General features: G+C 40.6%; 1 protein-coding gene across 9 annotated transcripts in view; it reads right to left on the bottom strand.

Moving 5' to 3' along the window:
- tnika (TRAF2 and NCK interacting kinase a) overlaps positions 1-17574 on the bottom strand; it is a 55230-nt gene that overhangs the window by 15247 nt on the left and 22409 nt on the right. For 4 of the 9 annotated variants that reach the window (XR_013970372.1, XR_013970373.1, XM_080871569.1 and 1 more), the window contains exons 3-16: positions 13358-13414; positions 12252-12377; positions 10819-10929; positions 9792-9882; positions 9232-9362; positions 9092-9146; positions 8540-8618; positions 8235-8410; positions 6545-6611; positions 6249-6447; positions 4526-4642; positions 3270-3356; positions 2062-2271; positions 1179-1721 (exon numbers count right to left, since the gene is read on the bottom strand). Coding sequence is in view for 7 of the 9 variants with exons in the window: in XM_080871569.1 (XP_080727695.1) it covers positions 1179-1721; positions 2062-2271; positions 3270-3356; positions 4526-4642; positions 6249-6447; positions 6545-6611; positions 8235-8410; positions 8540-8618; positions 9092-9146; positions 9232-9362; positions 9792-9882; positions 10819-10929; positions 12252-12377; positions 13358-13414 (2049 nt within the window). In the remaining 2 variants the exon portion in view is untranslated. The remainder of the gene's footprint in view (positions 1-1178; positions 1722-2061; positions 2272-3269; positions 3357-4525; positions 4643-6248; positions 6448-6544; positions 6612-8234; positions 8411-8539; positions 8619-9091; positions 9147-9231; positions 9363-9791; positions 9883-10818; positions 10930-12251; positions 12378-13357; positions 13415-17574) is intronic. The other 5 variants (XM_080871572.1, XM_080871575.1, XM_080871573.1 and 2 more) reach the window with 3 other exon arrangements.

The raw sequence follows: 17574 nt of genomic DNA, 5'->3' as shown, positions 1-17574 counted from the left end.
TGTATCTACAAAGTGGTATTAAACTATAACTGAACACAGGCACCTCTCCCCTTGATCTTAAGCCCATAAATAATACGAGCTATATAAAATGAATAATTAAATGTGTTACTAACAGTAAGAAGAATATATATATAAGCTTTATAGGGACAAAAGTGGAAATGTACCTTTTACTGTCTGTATGCTTGAGTATGAACATTCTGCATGTATCCAATTGTACCTCTGTCTTTGTGGGAAATTTGGTACTTTTGACTGTTATGTCAAGCAGTGTTTTAGAAATTTATCAAGGTCATATCTGAGCCATAGAAGTAATACAAAAACTTGATATGCTCCAGTAGTTAAAATGAGTAGAGTGGAGCATTTATGTAATCACAAATATAGAAGTACAAGTGCGCGTGCGTGTGTGTGCATGTGTGTGTGTGTGGTCTTATATACATGTGCTGGAGCAGAGTCTAGCACTCTGTTGCTCCAACAGACCTGGCGATCTGGGATTGGGATCCAAAGGGAGAGCCTTGTGGGGAGCAGTGAGGTGAACTGTTAGGAAATGACGTTTGGTTAGGCAAGACTAAGGTGGGGTAATAAGGAGATTCTGTGTTGAACCCAGGGCTCTCAGGGGAGAATGGAGGAGAGAAGAAACTGCTGGATGGCGATACTGGGGATGTGGACGGCGACACTGAGGATGTGGAGGACTGTGTGCGGAAAATTTGAGAAGAGCTGCGAGGAGAAAGGCACAACCAAGGGGATGGAGAGTTTGAACTCATTGAAATAATATTATTCATGCTTCTTTTTAGTAACCCTGCAGGGGCAGAAGCACTAAGATCACACATAGAGGAACTACCTCTAATTGCATGTTCCCTCCATGTCTCAGAGGTCATGCCCCTATCGGAAAGAGGGGAAAGTAAGTGATTGTTATCAGGGACTTGGAGAAGATTGCTACTGCTGGGAGCAGGTGAGTAGGAGTTCCTGTGTTTAGATAGGGCAGAACAGAGAGCATTTGCAGGGAAGGACTGAGAGAGTAGGTCAGTTTGGTCAACTGCCTTTGAGTCCAAGTGCATTGTAAGGCTGTCATGGCTCACGCTTTGCCTCAACGATTTGTGCCATCCTCCCGGATTATAAAGCTCTATGTCTACATCTATTCTATTGCAGGGTGAGTGTGACCTGCCACGTCGATGGGCACTAACCATTAAGGACACGGGTTTGGAAGGCGTGGGATTCTGGGTCTGTCCTGGAGATATCGGATGAGGTCGAGCCTTAAGCTGTGACTCTTGAGACATTAGCTCCTTAATGGTTGGCTGACTTGTGACAGATAGACATCTATCTCTATGCTTCCCATTTTGACTGCTAGGCTCTGGTAGATAACACGAGCCTTGTTTGGGGCTCTTGACAGGACCTTTATTGAGCCCTTGGTCAACAGACTTACTGTGCTCTAGGACATACCCTGGGCTACGCCCCCTTCGATTGTGTTTCTGAGCTCTAAGTTCTTTGACCTGCTGGCTTATCTCCAGCTTCAACTCTGGATCTAGGGGTTCACCAGGGTCTACTGAAATACATATATGGGGAAGCTGGCTGGAGAGAAGCTGGGGAGAATGAGACAGAGTACGCTTAGGCGCCTGAGGTCTAGATTGGCCGTGAGAGCTAGAAGTTTGAGGCTGGTTGAATGACTGATGATGTTGAAGGCGGGAACGAGGTGGGTTACCATGAGCATGCTGCTGCTGCTTCGGGACCTAGGGGTCACAGTCAGAGGACATTAAGCAACACAGACACACACAAAGCACACTTCACAGCGTAATTATTAAAGAAACAGAATTCATTTTAAAAGGGTGTTTCGATTAAAAAAAGCAAAGTTTCTCCACTACTCTCCTCACAAAGTTCCTGCTTCTAGTACAACCTGCTAAGTAAGATAACCACAATGCAAGAAGGCAACTGGTTGAGGTTCACTTTAAATACATTATTGACATCAGCATAAAAACATTTAGTACACAGACCTGGTGCTCAGAACCTTTCTTCATGGAAGACAAGCAAGTTCAAAAGACCATGCATAGCTTTGCATGCCATGTATATTACCTCTTTAGCCCAGGCAGGCTTGTCGTTAGGATTAACGACATCCTTATAGTGGTAAAGCGGTTTCTTCTCTGCTTGTCTTCCCTCCTGCTGCTGCTGCTGCTGTTGTTGCTGCTGCTGCTGTAAAGACACCAGGTAGGCTCTCTCCTGCTGGAGCTGCCTCTGTAGCCGCTCTGCCTGCCGCTGCTCCTCAATCTGCTTGCGCTTGTACTCCTGAAGAAAGAAAGGTAGAGGGTGAATGGCAAGAAGGAAAGAGATGAGAAACAAAAAAGAGGAAACTATTTTATATGGGAGCAAAGACACAAAGACAAATTAGCACAAGGGAAAACGGCTGAGGCAGATGAGGTACCAGTAGATATCGACACAAAATTTAGGTCAATAGGTATTACGGAACTTTCAGTGCATTTATAAAGTCAGGTAGAAAAACAGTGGATGCGTATTCTAATGATCATTATCCCTCCCTACATGTGCAGAATTTAAGGGTTCAGAATGGCTTGAATAAATGGGAGGAAAGTCCATACACAATATTTCCCTTTTGATTGTATTTGAAAATACTTTTTGTGTGACACAGTCTTCCACATAGTGTCAGATTTGAGTCATGCATTCACATAACAGACCTGACAAACATACAAACTGACCATTGGATTAACCCAATATGGAACACAAACAGACTTTCTACATATAGCTCTGGCAAAAAACCAAACAAAATCTGCAGGAAAAACAGGGAAGAGGAATGTAAGTATTGGAGCGATGGGCACAAGAATAATGACATAGCACAGCACTGGATTTTGGCACTAGGGTCATTTTTGTGGCCTTTGGATCTCAAAAGGTTTCCTTTCAAACTTGTCAGTCTTCAATTTTTAGCTCTAAAGTGCATGAGTGATGCAGTATACAAATACTAAAAGGAAATACTCTTAAAAAAAGAGCAGGGCACTGAGGAAAACAACAGTGTCCTACATTTTCTTTGCATGACATAACAGGGCAGTCAAAACAGAAGTCTTTTTTTCTGTAAAATCCTTTGAGATCAGCCAACTAAATGATACTGCACATGCGTTCAGTGATCCGAATCAATTTCAGAGGAAAATGTTTTTGCTCAAATCCGTAGCTAATAGGCCAAAGAATATATATTCCATTCAGGTGCATGCAGTGGGGACAGGGATCACACAGCACAGTTGGGGAGCAGTTGTAGCACGTGGGAGGGCTGTGGTTACCAGCAGTAATGCCTGTTCCTGCAGTAGCTGCTGCTGGAGAATCTCTAACTGCCTCTGTTCCTCTTCCAGCTGTCTACGGATATACTCCTGAGCAGCACGACGGCACAAGGAGATAGAAATAGATTGAGAGAAAAATCTGGAGATCTGAACATTTATATACAGGCAGAGAAGAAAGCTAAAGACAGAAAGGGGGGAACAGAATAGAATAGAGAATATAATCTCCTGTGGTTCTTTTCAATGAGGAGAAAAGATAATAATAAAAGATATTATATCCTCAAACAATTTTAATGTGTTACAAAGGGAAAATGAGAAAAAAAAGAGATTGAAGTTATCTTTTCAAAAGACTTGAGAAGCGTGGCGGGAGAGCAGCAGAGCGATAAACATTGAGTAGGATAGACAAAAAATACAAGGCTGAACTGCAGTTCAGGTTCACAGAGAGGACAAGAGAAAAAGATGTTAAAAGAGAGAAAGAGACAAGTAAGAGGAAAGATACAGAACAATCAAACTGCATGCATCTATAAAAAACTCTAAAATTGTCCATCCCTATAACGCTGCAAAAATTTCTATGCTGAAAATGCCGCAACAGCTTTCTTTGCATTCTAAAAAAAAGGTGCAAAGTAATATCTCATGGGAGGGGCTCTACAATTTTGTTATGTAATATTTATATTTTTGCCACACAAACAAGCCGTGGATTTAGAGTTTCCACCAAGGTTTTTGGCACCTCTATCCAATGTAACAACTTTTAGTGCTTTTATGTTCTATACTTTTACTTTTTGAGGTTTTTTATCAAAACAATGGCATGCGGCTGATGAAGCTAGAAAAAAAATAAATATTAATTTTGACATAACAAATACTGAAGAAAAACAAAACACTGAGGGACAAGCTGTGGATTTAGAGAAAGAAACTCCGGGGATGAGTTTCCACCAAGGCTTTAAGCAACCTCTGTGTAATGTAACAGTGCTTTTAGTTCTGCACTTTTAATTTTGATTCATGACTCAAACATTGAGCTTCTATATATAATTATATAATTTTATATTAGCAAGTGATGAAGCCAGATTAAAAATAAAGATTAATTTAAAACAGCATTACAAATGTACAAATAAAGAAAGAAATGTCCTTTCCTATTATGTAACTGTATTATACCAATGTGTAATTAGTTTGAGGAATTCTAGGCTAACTCCCAACATCGTGATTCACATATCTGTTGCATTACATTGTCGCACGACAAATACATGTTTTGCAGTACAAGTATGGACCTGTTCTCTTTCTGCATGCCTCCTCTCCTCTTCTCTACGGAGCTGCTCCATTTCCTCATAACGTCTTCTCTGTTCCCTCTCTTGCTGTTTCCTCAGCTCACGCTCACGCTGCTGTTGCTGTTGTCAGGAAAGCAGGAACGCACAAAGATTAAGGATCATCACAGTGAACACAAATCAGGAAATCATGTTTGTTTGGCACACTTTTTTTGGGTACGTGTTACAACTTCTAGGATAATAACACAGGAAATGAGTATACAAACATATGCGGGCTCAAATTCTAACTAATGTGTGTATTTGGTCACGCGTACAAAGACACAGACACCATTGAAGTGGTGGGTTCATGTAAGTTAAGTCTAGTCATGGTGCTTAGAGGTGCATTGGAAGGCAAATCCTTGGAGAAACCCACAGAGAGCACACAGATTATGGGCTAAGGATTTCCTTCTGTAAGCCTGCTCTCTGGAACTAAGAAAGGGACATTGGGGAACAAGCTCTGACTGTGTCTGTGTAAGTGTGTGTATAAATGTCATTCTTTCTCTACCAAAATTGTGTTTTGCAAATTTAAATATGTGGAACCAAATATTCTTTCCTATAGATAATAAACTATTTGACAGAGGACGCAAACATTATTGAAAATGGTTCAATTAGAAACATTATTTACATAGTAGTGATGTTAATTTGTGGTGACTGTTAATTTAGAAAAAAATACCTGAATTTGTCAGATGTATTGCTAATAAGTAAACTAGGTTATTGATGGTAACATGCTTACATATTTTCTGTAGATAAATGTAATTCAGCTGAGGTGGGGCCCAAAGGTTGTAATTAAACCAACTACTCTATTTGCACCACTTCCAAGTAGTTCTATATTCACGTTTGATTTAATGAATAGCATTTTTGCCATTTTTGTGTACTCATTCAGTTTGTAGCATATCTTCAAAATTTCAATATTTGCACGCATGCCCCAGCAATACATTCATAAAACCGCTCCAAGTGGCACACCCAGAGCCACACTATTTAAACCTGTCACGACTGATTTCATAAAGCTCGCTCCCAGTGTTGGTAAGAAATATTGTCTTATTATGGCTGAGACGTTATATCTGGGTGGAGGCCTTCGCAACATGAAACAAAGATGTCATAGCAAAAGCACTGTTGATAGAGGTCGTTCCCAGATGGGTAACTCCCACAAAAGTTGATAATTGTTCACAATTTGTAAGTATAGCTGTCAGACAGCTAGGCTTGGACTTAACACATCATTGTTCTTTCATCCAGCTAGTGGAGGAGCCATGAAACAAGAGAAGCATCCATTGAAACAGAAGCCATTAAATATTACGAAGAGACTGGCCTTCAATCATTTTCAGTCCCTTTGAAATCCTGTTTTGGAAAACTTCAGTGATGGTGATGGGTATTGATAAGCATTGATTATTACCATTTATATGCAAATATCCAAACAAGTTTTTGCATTCTGTTTGTAATTAAACTGGACACTGACTAACAGTGTCTGATTAACAGATGCTGCAAAACAAGAACAATTAAAAGCTGACATTCCTTAGACTTTCCAATGAATTTTGGATCGTTTTTTTTCTTCTTCTCCTTCTTTTTTTGTTGGTTTATGACCTACTATATTTTGTAGTTTAAAATTTTTATGCATGTATATCTTTGTAGCTTTTGTTGTTTGAAAAGCTACAGTATACTTTCAAAGCCTTGCCTTCACTTCATTCTCTCTTACTTCTTCCAGTCGCCTCCTCTGCTCCTTTTGCTCTTCGATGCGTTTCTGTCTCTCAGCCAACAGTAAGCGCTTGTGCTCCTCATTCTGCTGTTGCTCCAGCTGTTGCCGCCGTTGGGCCTCTGAACGCTCCTTATTGGCGAGCTGTAGGCGCAGGAAGTCTCGCCTCAGGGTTGACTCCCCGGGGATGTTGATGATGGAGCTGGAAAGGTGGACAGTGAAAAAGACTAAGTCTATGTTGGGTGAAGTTGGGCAGAACATGTTAATGTTCATATCTGCGCATTTGTAAAAACACTGACCTCGGGTCACAACTGTCTCTGTCTTCATCCTCCTCTTCACTGCCACTATACTCATATTCTGTTTCATCTGGTAGGCAGGGAGATAGAGTGAGGCAAGTAAGAATGAATAAAAAAGAAGCAGCAAAGAGTAAAAACAATAAAACCTTAGTAAGGTAATAAGCAGCACAGAGCAAAGGCACTTCACGTTCTGAATTTTTCACTTTAACTACCTCTGTTCGTAACAAATTGCTCACGTTTTTGCCATTCCCAGATCATCGTCACTTCAAGGCACATTCTCTTAGCCACTGAATAAGAGTATAAATTGTCATTTTACTGTGTGCGGTGGGGTGGAGAACATTAGCTCAGAGCTCCTTCAGTCAAAAAGGGCCTTAAAAAACAGCAGTCATATAAAAGGCCCAGCTCTTCCTCAGACGCATGCACATGGACTGGTCCTCTGAATGTGACAAAGTGACAGCTGGAGAAGTCACAGCCTCTACAATGGCAAGATATTTCGATACATCATCCCGACGTCCGCTCTGCAGTGTGTTGTTTCCTGAAGCGGTTAATGTCGTTCTTTCTGGTGCAGTACTTTATGCGAGTGCCAGTCTATCACTCCGACACTCGCCAGTGTGTGTTTGTGTCATAATGGAGTTTAATGGAAGTCTGTCACTTTTATTTTCTGCCTTGTTGAAAACCATGAAATCAACGGCATAAGTGAGAATTTGTGCATTTGTCTGAAAGTGTTTAACAGCTCATCCTTAAAGTGAAACATTATTCATAATGTGACTGCGTATCTCTGAGAAAGTATCTCAGTCATACACTAAATCTGTGTGCTTGCTGTTTTTCAGCTGGAAAGATTTGATATGCTTAAATCTTGCTGTTACTGGTCTATATTAGTGGCGGTGTTCATTGTGCTGCAGTCAAATGAGCCTGATTTCTTTTTACTTACTAGGCATAATAGACATGTAATAAGTCCATGTGAACGCACTATACTGCTGCTTCACATTTCACTTACAACAACTTTGGTCAAAGAAAGATTGCTATTTCCATCTCTAGTAGTTTATTTTTGATACTAATAACTTGAAGCCACCCCACCCTTCCCACATATATGGAAACCAGTAGTGAGACTCGCTTAAGCAGGGCTGTCAGTTTCAACCAACATGTGGTTCACTGCATTTATTAAAATGTAGAATCAGAGGGAGGCCAGGCTGAAAAGCAGCTTGTAGTGGCAAACATGACTGTATCCAGGCTAAAACAAGTTAAATAGTGTGTTATTTAAAAGATTTGCCAATAGGATGATAGGATGTATCAGCTAACCTATCAGCGTATGTGTGCTGGCACTGACATGTTGTCATCAGCTAAGGAACCAAGATGGCAGGTTAAGTCTGACGTTTAGTTACGCCTGAAGTAATGCTACGCTCAATTAAAAATAAAGCAAGATAACCAAATCTTTATTGATCTTAACTACTTGTGCCAAAATATATTTGGAGCATGTGCCAAGAATTACACTTTGAAAATACTAGAAAGCACAGGTGTGTCCAAATGAATAGAAACTACAGCTTGGAGGGATGAGTCACAGTGGGGCATAATTCAGAGAAAACATTTTAATATCCTAGTATGTCACTCCAATTAGTGTAAGCATAACTTTCACTTTGTTGTCTGCATGCAGAATCCAAACATGCACACATCTACAACACAGTTTGTCGCTCACCCCTCTCTCCTCTCTTCTTCTTGGTGCGGTCGATGTGATCCTTCAGCTGGATGCGAATTTGCCTCTCATTGGGCAGGTCCTTGATGAATGGGTGTTTGAGGAGCTGCTCTGTGCTGGGTCTCTGGCTGTGGCTCTTTACTAGACAGCTCTCTATGAATGACTGGAACTTCTTTGACCTGAACACACGTACACACACGTCTCAGCAAAAATGAAAAAAAAAAAACCTTTCGCTGTTTCTCTGCTACTGGCACTGCTGCTCTGAAGTATCTGCAAACACGAACTGCAATTATGTGATACACACTCACCACTTCTTTGACTTGAGTCTGGGGGCAGGGTTGCGTGGAATGAGGAAGAGGGCTCTCATTGGATGCATGTCACAGAGTGCTAAAGGTTCAAAATAAGAGAGATGCGAATGCTTTTAGGTATTTGTATTAAACATTATCATGGCATATAGTCAGAGCCAGCATGCTAATAATCGCTCAACTATATCAAAACAAAATTAGGTCCTTTCTGCAGATTGTGATCAGTTATAAACTGTAGCTTGAAAATAAGTTATTTTTTACTGAACCAAAATTAACTGAAGGGTGGATACAAGGCCTGTCACCTTAATGATGACAACTGTGTTCAAATACCTCAAAGAGGAAAATAACGCATAACAGACCAAACTCTGGGCAGCGGCCCAACAATGTGACACATGATTTTATATCCACTCCTTTGCCTTCGTTAAAATTATGACTTAAAATGGGTTGGAGTATCCTGGACTGAATAATGATCTGACTCCTGATTACAGTGATCTACTGTGGAAGCACTAAGAAATGATGTGTAACAGAGACATAGGTTATTCTTTGGGTACGTACGTGGTGCTCCCTCAGCCATCTCTATTGCGGTGATTCCCAGTGACCATAAATCACTCTGCAAAAGAAACACAAATAGCACAAGTCATCGAAATCCTTAGTGGGTTTACGAATCTTTAGAGGAAAGGTGATTGAAAAATCACCTTGAAGTCATATGTGGCCTCAGGGTTCTCGTCACAGGCAATAACCTCTGGCGCCATCCAATATGGTGTCCCAATAAATGTGTTTCTCCTTCCTACTGTTCTGTCCAACTGGGCTGAAACCCCAAAGTCCACTAGAAAGTCATGACACAAATACACACACAGACAAAACCAGTGAGCTTTACTGAATTCCATGAGAGAGAACATACCCTACAATAGATAGCCCAGTTTACAAATGCACACATACAGATCCCATCTTGGTTTTAATAAGAGAGAGAGCAAGTCATGTCTTCAGCAGTTTGCATCATGGACAGTGGCAGAGCTACAAACGGTTTTGTAATTTGGCATCCAGCATAAAAGAAGCAGGAAAGACAAAGACACACACACACACACACACACACACACACACACACACACACACACACACACACACACACACACACACACACACACACACACACACACACACACACACACATCTGAACCATCTGAAACTTTATACTCCATACTGCCCTCCCAATCCTGAAGCAGTTTTGTGAAGTGGAGTTAGATGACAGACTGACCTAGCTTGACCTCTGCATTCTCAGTCAGCAGGACGTTCTGTCCCTTGATGTCTCTGTGGATGACCTTGTGCTGATGGAGATGAGTCAGACCCTGCAGACAATGACAGAGACACAAAGTGAAGGAAAGCTCTGTAACAATGAGCCAAATCGTGACAATTATTACATAAAACACTCATTTCCAAAAGGAAGTGTCCTTGAGCAAGACTATCAGCTCTTGGGTTAGAGCTGTGGAACTAAACGTGATCTGTACTTTTAAAAAGTTGCATTGTTGCATTGATTTGAAATCAAGCTGTAAGATGGAGAAATTGGTAGAAACTGCGGGGAAAAAATGTTAAAAGCACTGAGGGATGAAAGAAGAAGAAATAGAAAAAAATGTGACGGGGCAGAGGCAGCAGAAAGAGCGAAAACAGAAAACACAACATGAGGCGAGAAATGAGGGTTGGGAAAAAAAAGAAAGAAAAAAAGTGAATAAAAAGAAATCATTGTTCAGAGCAGCACTGTGCTTAACTGACAAGATGCAGTGATACTGCTGTTTTCTGTTGGAGACATCAGCCCTCGGCAGCTAAAACGTACCATAACAGATAGCAGAGACAAGATGTGGTAGAATGGGTACAATTTCCCAAGAAGAACAGTTCATAACAGAGACATCATAGAAACCAATCAGCGTCTGATTGCTCTCAAATAACAGGCTGGGCATCGATAATTTAACACACAGTCATTTAAAAGAAGTATAAAGGTTTTGAACCAAGAATTGTCGCATATAACTATCCCCGTGCGTACTTTATGAGTTTAAGACAATGTGGGGTTTTTTCAGTTTGGATTATGCCCTTTCAAGAATCAGCCCTTTTGAAATTACTCTCTGATTTTCCACTATAGTGACAGATTGATGCGGTTTTCAATGACTGTCGGCAGGCTCACTTGCTCTTGCATCAGTCTTTGAGAACAAAGAAAACAAACAGAATCAGAGAATCCAGAAAAAAAATATTTCATTTCTCTGAAAGAGAAAGCTGCCAACAAGGTTACTTACCCTGAGAATCTCTCTGCAGATGTAAGCAGTCCATTCCTCTTTCAGAGAGTTGCCCTTGGTGTTCTTGATCAAGTCTGTCACTGAGCCAGCTCCACAGAACTCCATGACCAGCTACATGCACACATGCACACATATGCAGATACAAGGTCAATTACTGACTGGAAGCAAGCGACCTTGTCTTTATCTTTTCTAACCCAGTAACTCTCATAAAGCAACCTCCAATACCAATTGTTTACTTATGAATGTAATCTTTTCTTCTGTATTCTGCTTAACTGACCAATAACACTTTTCTTTTTTCCCTATTATCAAAGTACGAGAGAGCCAATATTATACAGTCAGGTCATTAATAAATGTGCATCAATAGTTCCAAGCCTGTTGGGAGGAAACTGTAGCAAAGCCAAGTAATTCTGTGCATGTGGAGATTAAGGAATCACATTTTTGGCTGGAAAGTAAGAAAACCTTGGCGACACTCTCTTTGATGTGTTCATATAACATTTATAGTCCAGTACTAACACATGTGCATACAATCAAAGAGCCATGTCCCACTTTACCAGCTCTAGTAATAGAGCAGTACACGTGTAGCTCACACACACTGACACAAACAGCCAACAGTGTTGCAGACTTTCTGTCTCTGTCACTCCTTACAAACACACACCCCACACAGACTGCAGAAACTACAGGCATAAACTGACTCGATGGGGTCATGAGATCACAGGAATGAATCAAGTCCATCTCTTGACCCAAACACAATGTGTCTATTCTCTCCTCTCCTCTCTACATCTGTGGAGAGTAGCAGGCAAAAGTTCAGTTGGTCAGTTCTGGCTGCGCTTCAAGCCTCATCGTCATCATCATCATGCTGGACTGAACAGACAACAGAACTCCTCTCTTCATGGCTGTCCCCATGTATTCAGACACACAAAGGAACACACTCAGGAATGCATGAGGATGACACATGTGAAAGCCCACTAAGATACTGTTATGATCACTAACATACTCGAGGAAAAACGGGCCGATGTTGAGTCAGGGAGAATTATGGAGGCAATACATTTGGCTGCTTTGTGTATCTACATATGTTTGTGTGTGTCTGCTCCAACTGTTGTGTGATGAATGCTGAGGGATTAGAGATGAGAGAGCTCCCTTAGATGGCGTTAACAGATGATTTATTGCAGCAGCAGCCAGCCAGCCTCACATTGATTTAGCTACTTATAGCTTATAGCTTTCACTGATACATTAAGTATATATACCATATATGCATTTCCAATTCACACAAACCCACGTTCACTGCACGCATGAGTGCATGCATTCATATAGCAGAAAAGCAAGAAATGGACCGCGACTTTTTCCAGACCTGTCATCCTCTCCTCCTGTGATGCACACATGAATGACCATCCAAACACACAGAAAAAACAAAACACACTCAAATAATGCCGTACCCATAGCTGGTCATCTATGCCAGGGGGATTTTTCTTGATGAAAGCTCCGTAGTAGGTAGCGATGTTCCGATGGTGACTGTACTTCTTCAGCATGTTAATTTCTGCCTTAATCTCCTCTTCCTCATCCTTTTACCACACAGAAAAATTAAAAGCAATTAGACCACAGTCTCCATTTGCGACCCATCAAATAGCTCAATGTGATATGGACAGAGAGTGAAGCTGCTGATGGATTTTCATTTTGAATCCATTAAAAGTCTGAAAAGTGTTGTTGCAAAGCACACAGCTGGGCCCTAAATTATCCACAATAACAGCATTAACTTTTAATTACTTTCATTTCAGGGAGCTACTGCCACAAAGCCAGTTGTTTATAAGAATGTGTCACTTATTGACTTGCTTATTTACAACGTCAGAAAATTGTGCCTTGATTAATTCCTTTTAGTGCTCACTGGTGAAAAAACAAAGACATTTGTTTCACCAAGCGGATTTTTTTCTACAACAGCAGATCATTAAGTTATCAATTTGGTTTTTGCTTCCATTTAATTGTCATTAGTAATTAACACGGTCATTCATTTATTGCCACAGATTTACACATATGCAGCCATTCATATAGTTTTAGTCATGTCTTCATGCTTTATTTTTAACATCTGTTCTTTTCCCCTTTTTACTCTTTTGTTCATCCTTCATATACCTTGCACCCTTTTCCCTTAATCATTCATTCAGGATTTTATTGACTGATTCATTCATTTATCACTTCCATTGTTGCTTAATTCCTGCAGTGCTTTATTGTTTTGCTGGCAGCTAAGTGCTGACAGGGAGGCTCTCTAAATATAGCTGAGATTCCCTCCTGCTTTACAGACACGCCTGAGACCACACTGCTGTCCTAATACTTCCAGCTAATATTACCATGGCAATAGGCCTGTCCTCATTTCCTCTCTGCCACATCAGACAAACACACGTGCACGTACACACACACACACTAGCACTGACTCATCGCTCATAATTAGATGACATGCCCAACACTGGTATAATCACTTGAGATGATATTCTGTGTGTGGGTACGTGTGGGTGTGTGAGCAAATGCCAAAGTGCATGTATGTGTGTCTTACCCCTGTGACATCCATGACCTTGATTGCTGCCAACTGCCCCGTCTTAACATGGCAGCCCTGGTGGAAGAAGCAAAGGAAGTAAGTACAAGAAAAAAGGCAGAAATGTGAATGTTCATTTAATGCAACTTTTTCCAAGAACGCAGCACATTAGCACATTTGCTTCGTCCTTTGCTTTCAGTCATCACACTGAACTTAAAACATTTAGATTAAACAAGAAATAGCATTGTTTAAAAGGAAAATCTGTAATTTCTGTAAAGATACAATCCGCGCGTTATCTTGATGAAATCTGTGACAAACAATTCCATATAATAGGAAGAAATTTGCTCGTTATAATTTGCAGGTCTAGCATATTTATTATCTTTTAACAGTGGAGTCTGGGAAGTTGAAGCGACAGAAATGGAAAGACATATCAGAAATCATCCTTGCTGTCACTCTAGCCAAGGGAATTGCAAATAATGGTCAACAACACAAATCTGTTTCTGAGAGAAATAAAGACTGCCAATCAGCAGACCTTGAATGTTGCCGAATATCAAGGCTAGGCAGAGGCCTGGGGGAGCTACGAGGCATGAAAACAGGAGATTGGAAGCTGAGGGGCAAATGAAAGGCCCAAGTGGTTTGTTTGCAACAGAGCATCTGTGGCTGTGATTAACTAATGAAGCTAACAGGGCTAAAGATGCTAAAACCACTGATGGCTATTACTTTCACCTATCTTAACTCAGCTGATTAGAATGTTATTGTCTGCCCAAATGCCTAGCAGCGCTAGCCCAAACACACACACACACACACACACACATACACACACACACACAAAACAAGGGCAGGACTGTTCTGCTGGTAGAATTGTTATAAACCAGATGGCATTCAGGGCCTGGCTCTAAAGCACCTCCTGAGGGCTTTAATCGAAGGGTCATTCTGATAACAAGCTGTAGCAAATACACAGGCTAGCAATGCTTTGGTAAGAGTAGTGCCAAATTATAGCTTAAAGTTAGTGCTTGCATTGCTTTGCAGTTCATTTGCAGGAGTGATTTTACAGTCTCTGCACCCTGTTATTGGTCATTAGTCACTCTCACTGCCTCACATTGTATTTTCGTGTTGTTTTAGCAGATCAGTTGCATCCACTGGCTCGCCAAAACTCACTTTACCTGATTAAAATCTTGAGAGCTTTCACTGTTTGAATGAGATTTGGATGTTATTCAACAGTGAAATAATGTTGATGGTCAACAAAAGGCGTATAAATAAAGTTGTGTTACTCAATAGGTCAACTGATGTTTAGGTGGATTCCAAATAAACTTCTGCTAAAGACTGATCTAAGGATGAAAGTATGATATCAGTGTTATATAATATAATATATAATCATTCACAGATCATTTCTGTCACCACTTCAAAGGGCACCGCAGTATGTTTCCATTTGAGAAAGTGATATTAAGAGCTATATGTGGCAACAAAACGCTGGTACATTTTATGGGATCCCACAAGATGACAGCCAATATTGTTAACATTATTATATGCTATCAGCTGAGGTCCCTGAACGAGGGAATATTAATTCCAGGAGTTGAATTTTTTATTACACAACTATTCTGGGACTGGAAAAAACTCTTTTAAACTTGCTGATTTATTGCTGAAAAGAAAGTTGGGATTTGAATATGATAATTCATTGTGTCACAATTCAGCACCACACAATGCAAACTAAGCACCACTGGATGGTTGAACACTGTGATCGGCCTCTTTTTCTCGCTTTCACACACACACACACACACACACACACACACACACACACACACACACACACACACACACACACACACACACACACACACACACACACACACACACACACACACTCATACATAAATATGCAGTTCAGATTCTGTGAGAGTAAAAGAGCTGGAAAGATTGACCAGGGATTTCTCATTAGGATCAGACTGCCCCAATTCCACAAGCACAAGGTCTGGCTTTGTTGAAGACCAACAAAGGAATTACAGCCACTTACAAACCAGAAACCCTCTCTCACACGCTCACACACGCGCACTTCGACACACACAGAAAGCATAATAAGAGCTCCCTTTTTTCTACTACTCACACTGACAGAAAAACTCTTGCAAACACCCACACATGTGCACACAAAGACATGGTGAGTGCGGGAGAGAGAATGATTGAGGGAGTTACGAAGTGGCTGAGAGGGCAAGAGAGAGAACGTGTCAAATACATAGTGGACATGGATATCATCAGAGCTGGATAAAGATTCATTACTCCGAGCCACCTTGACAGCCTCCCTCCCTCCACTTCTCCTTTTTCCTGCAGCAGTAATGCCATCCAGCCTTATTAAATGACCTAGTGTGAAAGGAGCAACAGAAAAGAATTAGCACGGCCTGTTCATCTTCATCTCCTGCTCTGTCTTTGTCCTCTCCCGTTCATTTATTTGCCAATTCAGAAATAGGCTGGGGCTGGGCTATAATAATATTACCAAATTAGGTAACATGACGATGTGTGAATAACATTATCTAAAGAATAAGGAAAGACAAAGGTAAAGTAATAAAACCATTAGTTAATTGGCTGTTTCATCAACAACATGCCAGGCATATAAATAGTTGCCAATTCCTTTTTTTCTCCTCTTTTCTGTTTTATATAATTTGGGTTTTGAACTGCTAGTTGCACCACGTGCAATTAAAGTATCTTAAGTTCTGGGAACTTCCGAGAGAGACGGGTTAAAGCAGTATTTGAACATTATGATATATTACTTATTTGCTTTCTTGCCAAGAATTTGATGAGAAGATGTGTGCCATTCTCATGCCTGTACATTAAATTTAGAATCAAAGCTAGGAGCCAGGCTAACTTAATTTAACAACTTGAAATGGAGGGAACAGTTAGCTTGGCTATTAGACCTAAAATATATTTATAAGCTGTGTAAAAATTAATAATCAGTCCAACATGTCTGTGCGTTAATTACTTAGTAGAATATTAGCGACATATTAGCCAGTACAATGTAAAACCACAGATTATTGGTTTCGCATTTCTGGTTGCGTGCATAAAACACAGAAGACACAAAAATTTAATTATCGAGTATTTGATGTGTTGTTCTCGAAGCTGTCATGTGAATGTTGGTTATGCAAGATATCCTTTCATTATGTACTGTGAAGCATAGCATTCATTTAAGCAGGCCACTACTTCAAGCTCAAATGTAATTCCAGGGCATCAGTTGATCTTGATGCAAGCCCGCCTCAGTTGATGTTTCAGATGATACCAACATATCCACCTAGCAAATCTCTTAAATGGCACGCATACATGCTTTAGTCTGCCTACGGTTGCTGCACATCTGCAAACCATTATGCAACCCACCTCCACCCCAGCTCCTCTTTTTTATGTGGTGTCTGACTTCACTGTCACTGATGTCGTCGGAGCAACATTCTGTTTACAATGCTTGGTTTGGGGTGCTGGTGCATCCAATGGATGTCACATTGGAGATTAAGCTTTTTTGAGCTTTGATAATCAGCAGCTGCAGCCCTTACGATGATAAATATTGGAAAAAGAATTTCACACAGTATTAAAATGATGTTTTTATCCTTCTTCCTCTTTCTTTCTCAGAGGGATGGCCCACTCTCTCTCTGATCTGTCCCATTCAGAAAGACAAGCGCTGAGCCCGAGAGGCTTGTTCATCCCTTCCTCCACTCATGTGTTGACTGCTTTTCTTTTCTGACCTAGATCTACAGTTTCTCGCTCTATCTACCTCACTCTGTTTTATCCCTGTGGCTCTCTCTCTCTCATTATCTTACCCGCTTAACTTCTCACAATCTCCTCTTTATGCCTTTCATTATTTTTCACTTCCTTCCTGTAAATTTGTCGCTTATTTTTCCTTTGTATGTTTCTTGGATTTTGTTCTCTTTCATGCCTCACAGCTCAGCCTAGTGACCTATGAAAAGCAGGTTGAACATGAGCATGACTGAGCTGAACGGTAATGGGAACAAAATACCATTCAGTTTTGAATCTGACAGGCAAATATGACAAGAGCAGAACCTTGCTAATGCATATAGAACCTTCTTCAAACCACAGGAGGTAGTTCACTGAGGTGGGCCTGGGTGTGCATGTAAAATGAGGATATACCGCTGCTTCTGCACACAAACACTTTCATCTAGTTGATCTATTCAGTCATAATACAGAGAATACTGGATAATGAACTTAAACTGAATACATTATTCATCTAAATTAGACAGGAAAGTATC

The sequence above is a fragment of the Rhamphochromis sp. 'chilingali' genome (assembly GCF_963969265.1).
Source record: "Rhamphochromis sp. 'chilingali' genome assembly, chromosome: 21".
NCBI classification, from domain to species: domain Eukaryota; kingdom Metazoa; phylum Chordata; class Actinopteri; order Cichliformes; family Cichlidae; genus Rhamphochromis; species Rhamphochromis sp. 'chilingali'.
This window is presented reverse-complemented; position numbering and strand designations above follow the sequence as displayed.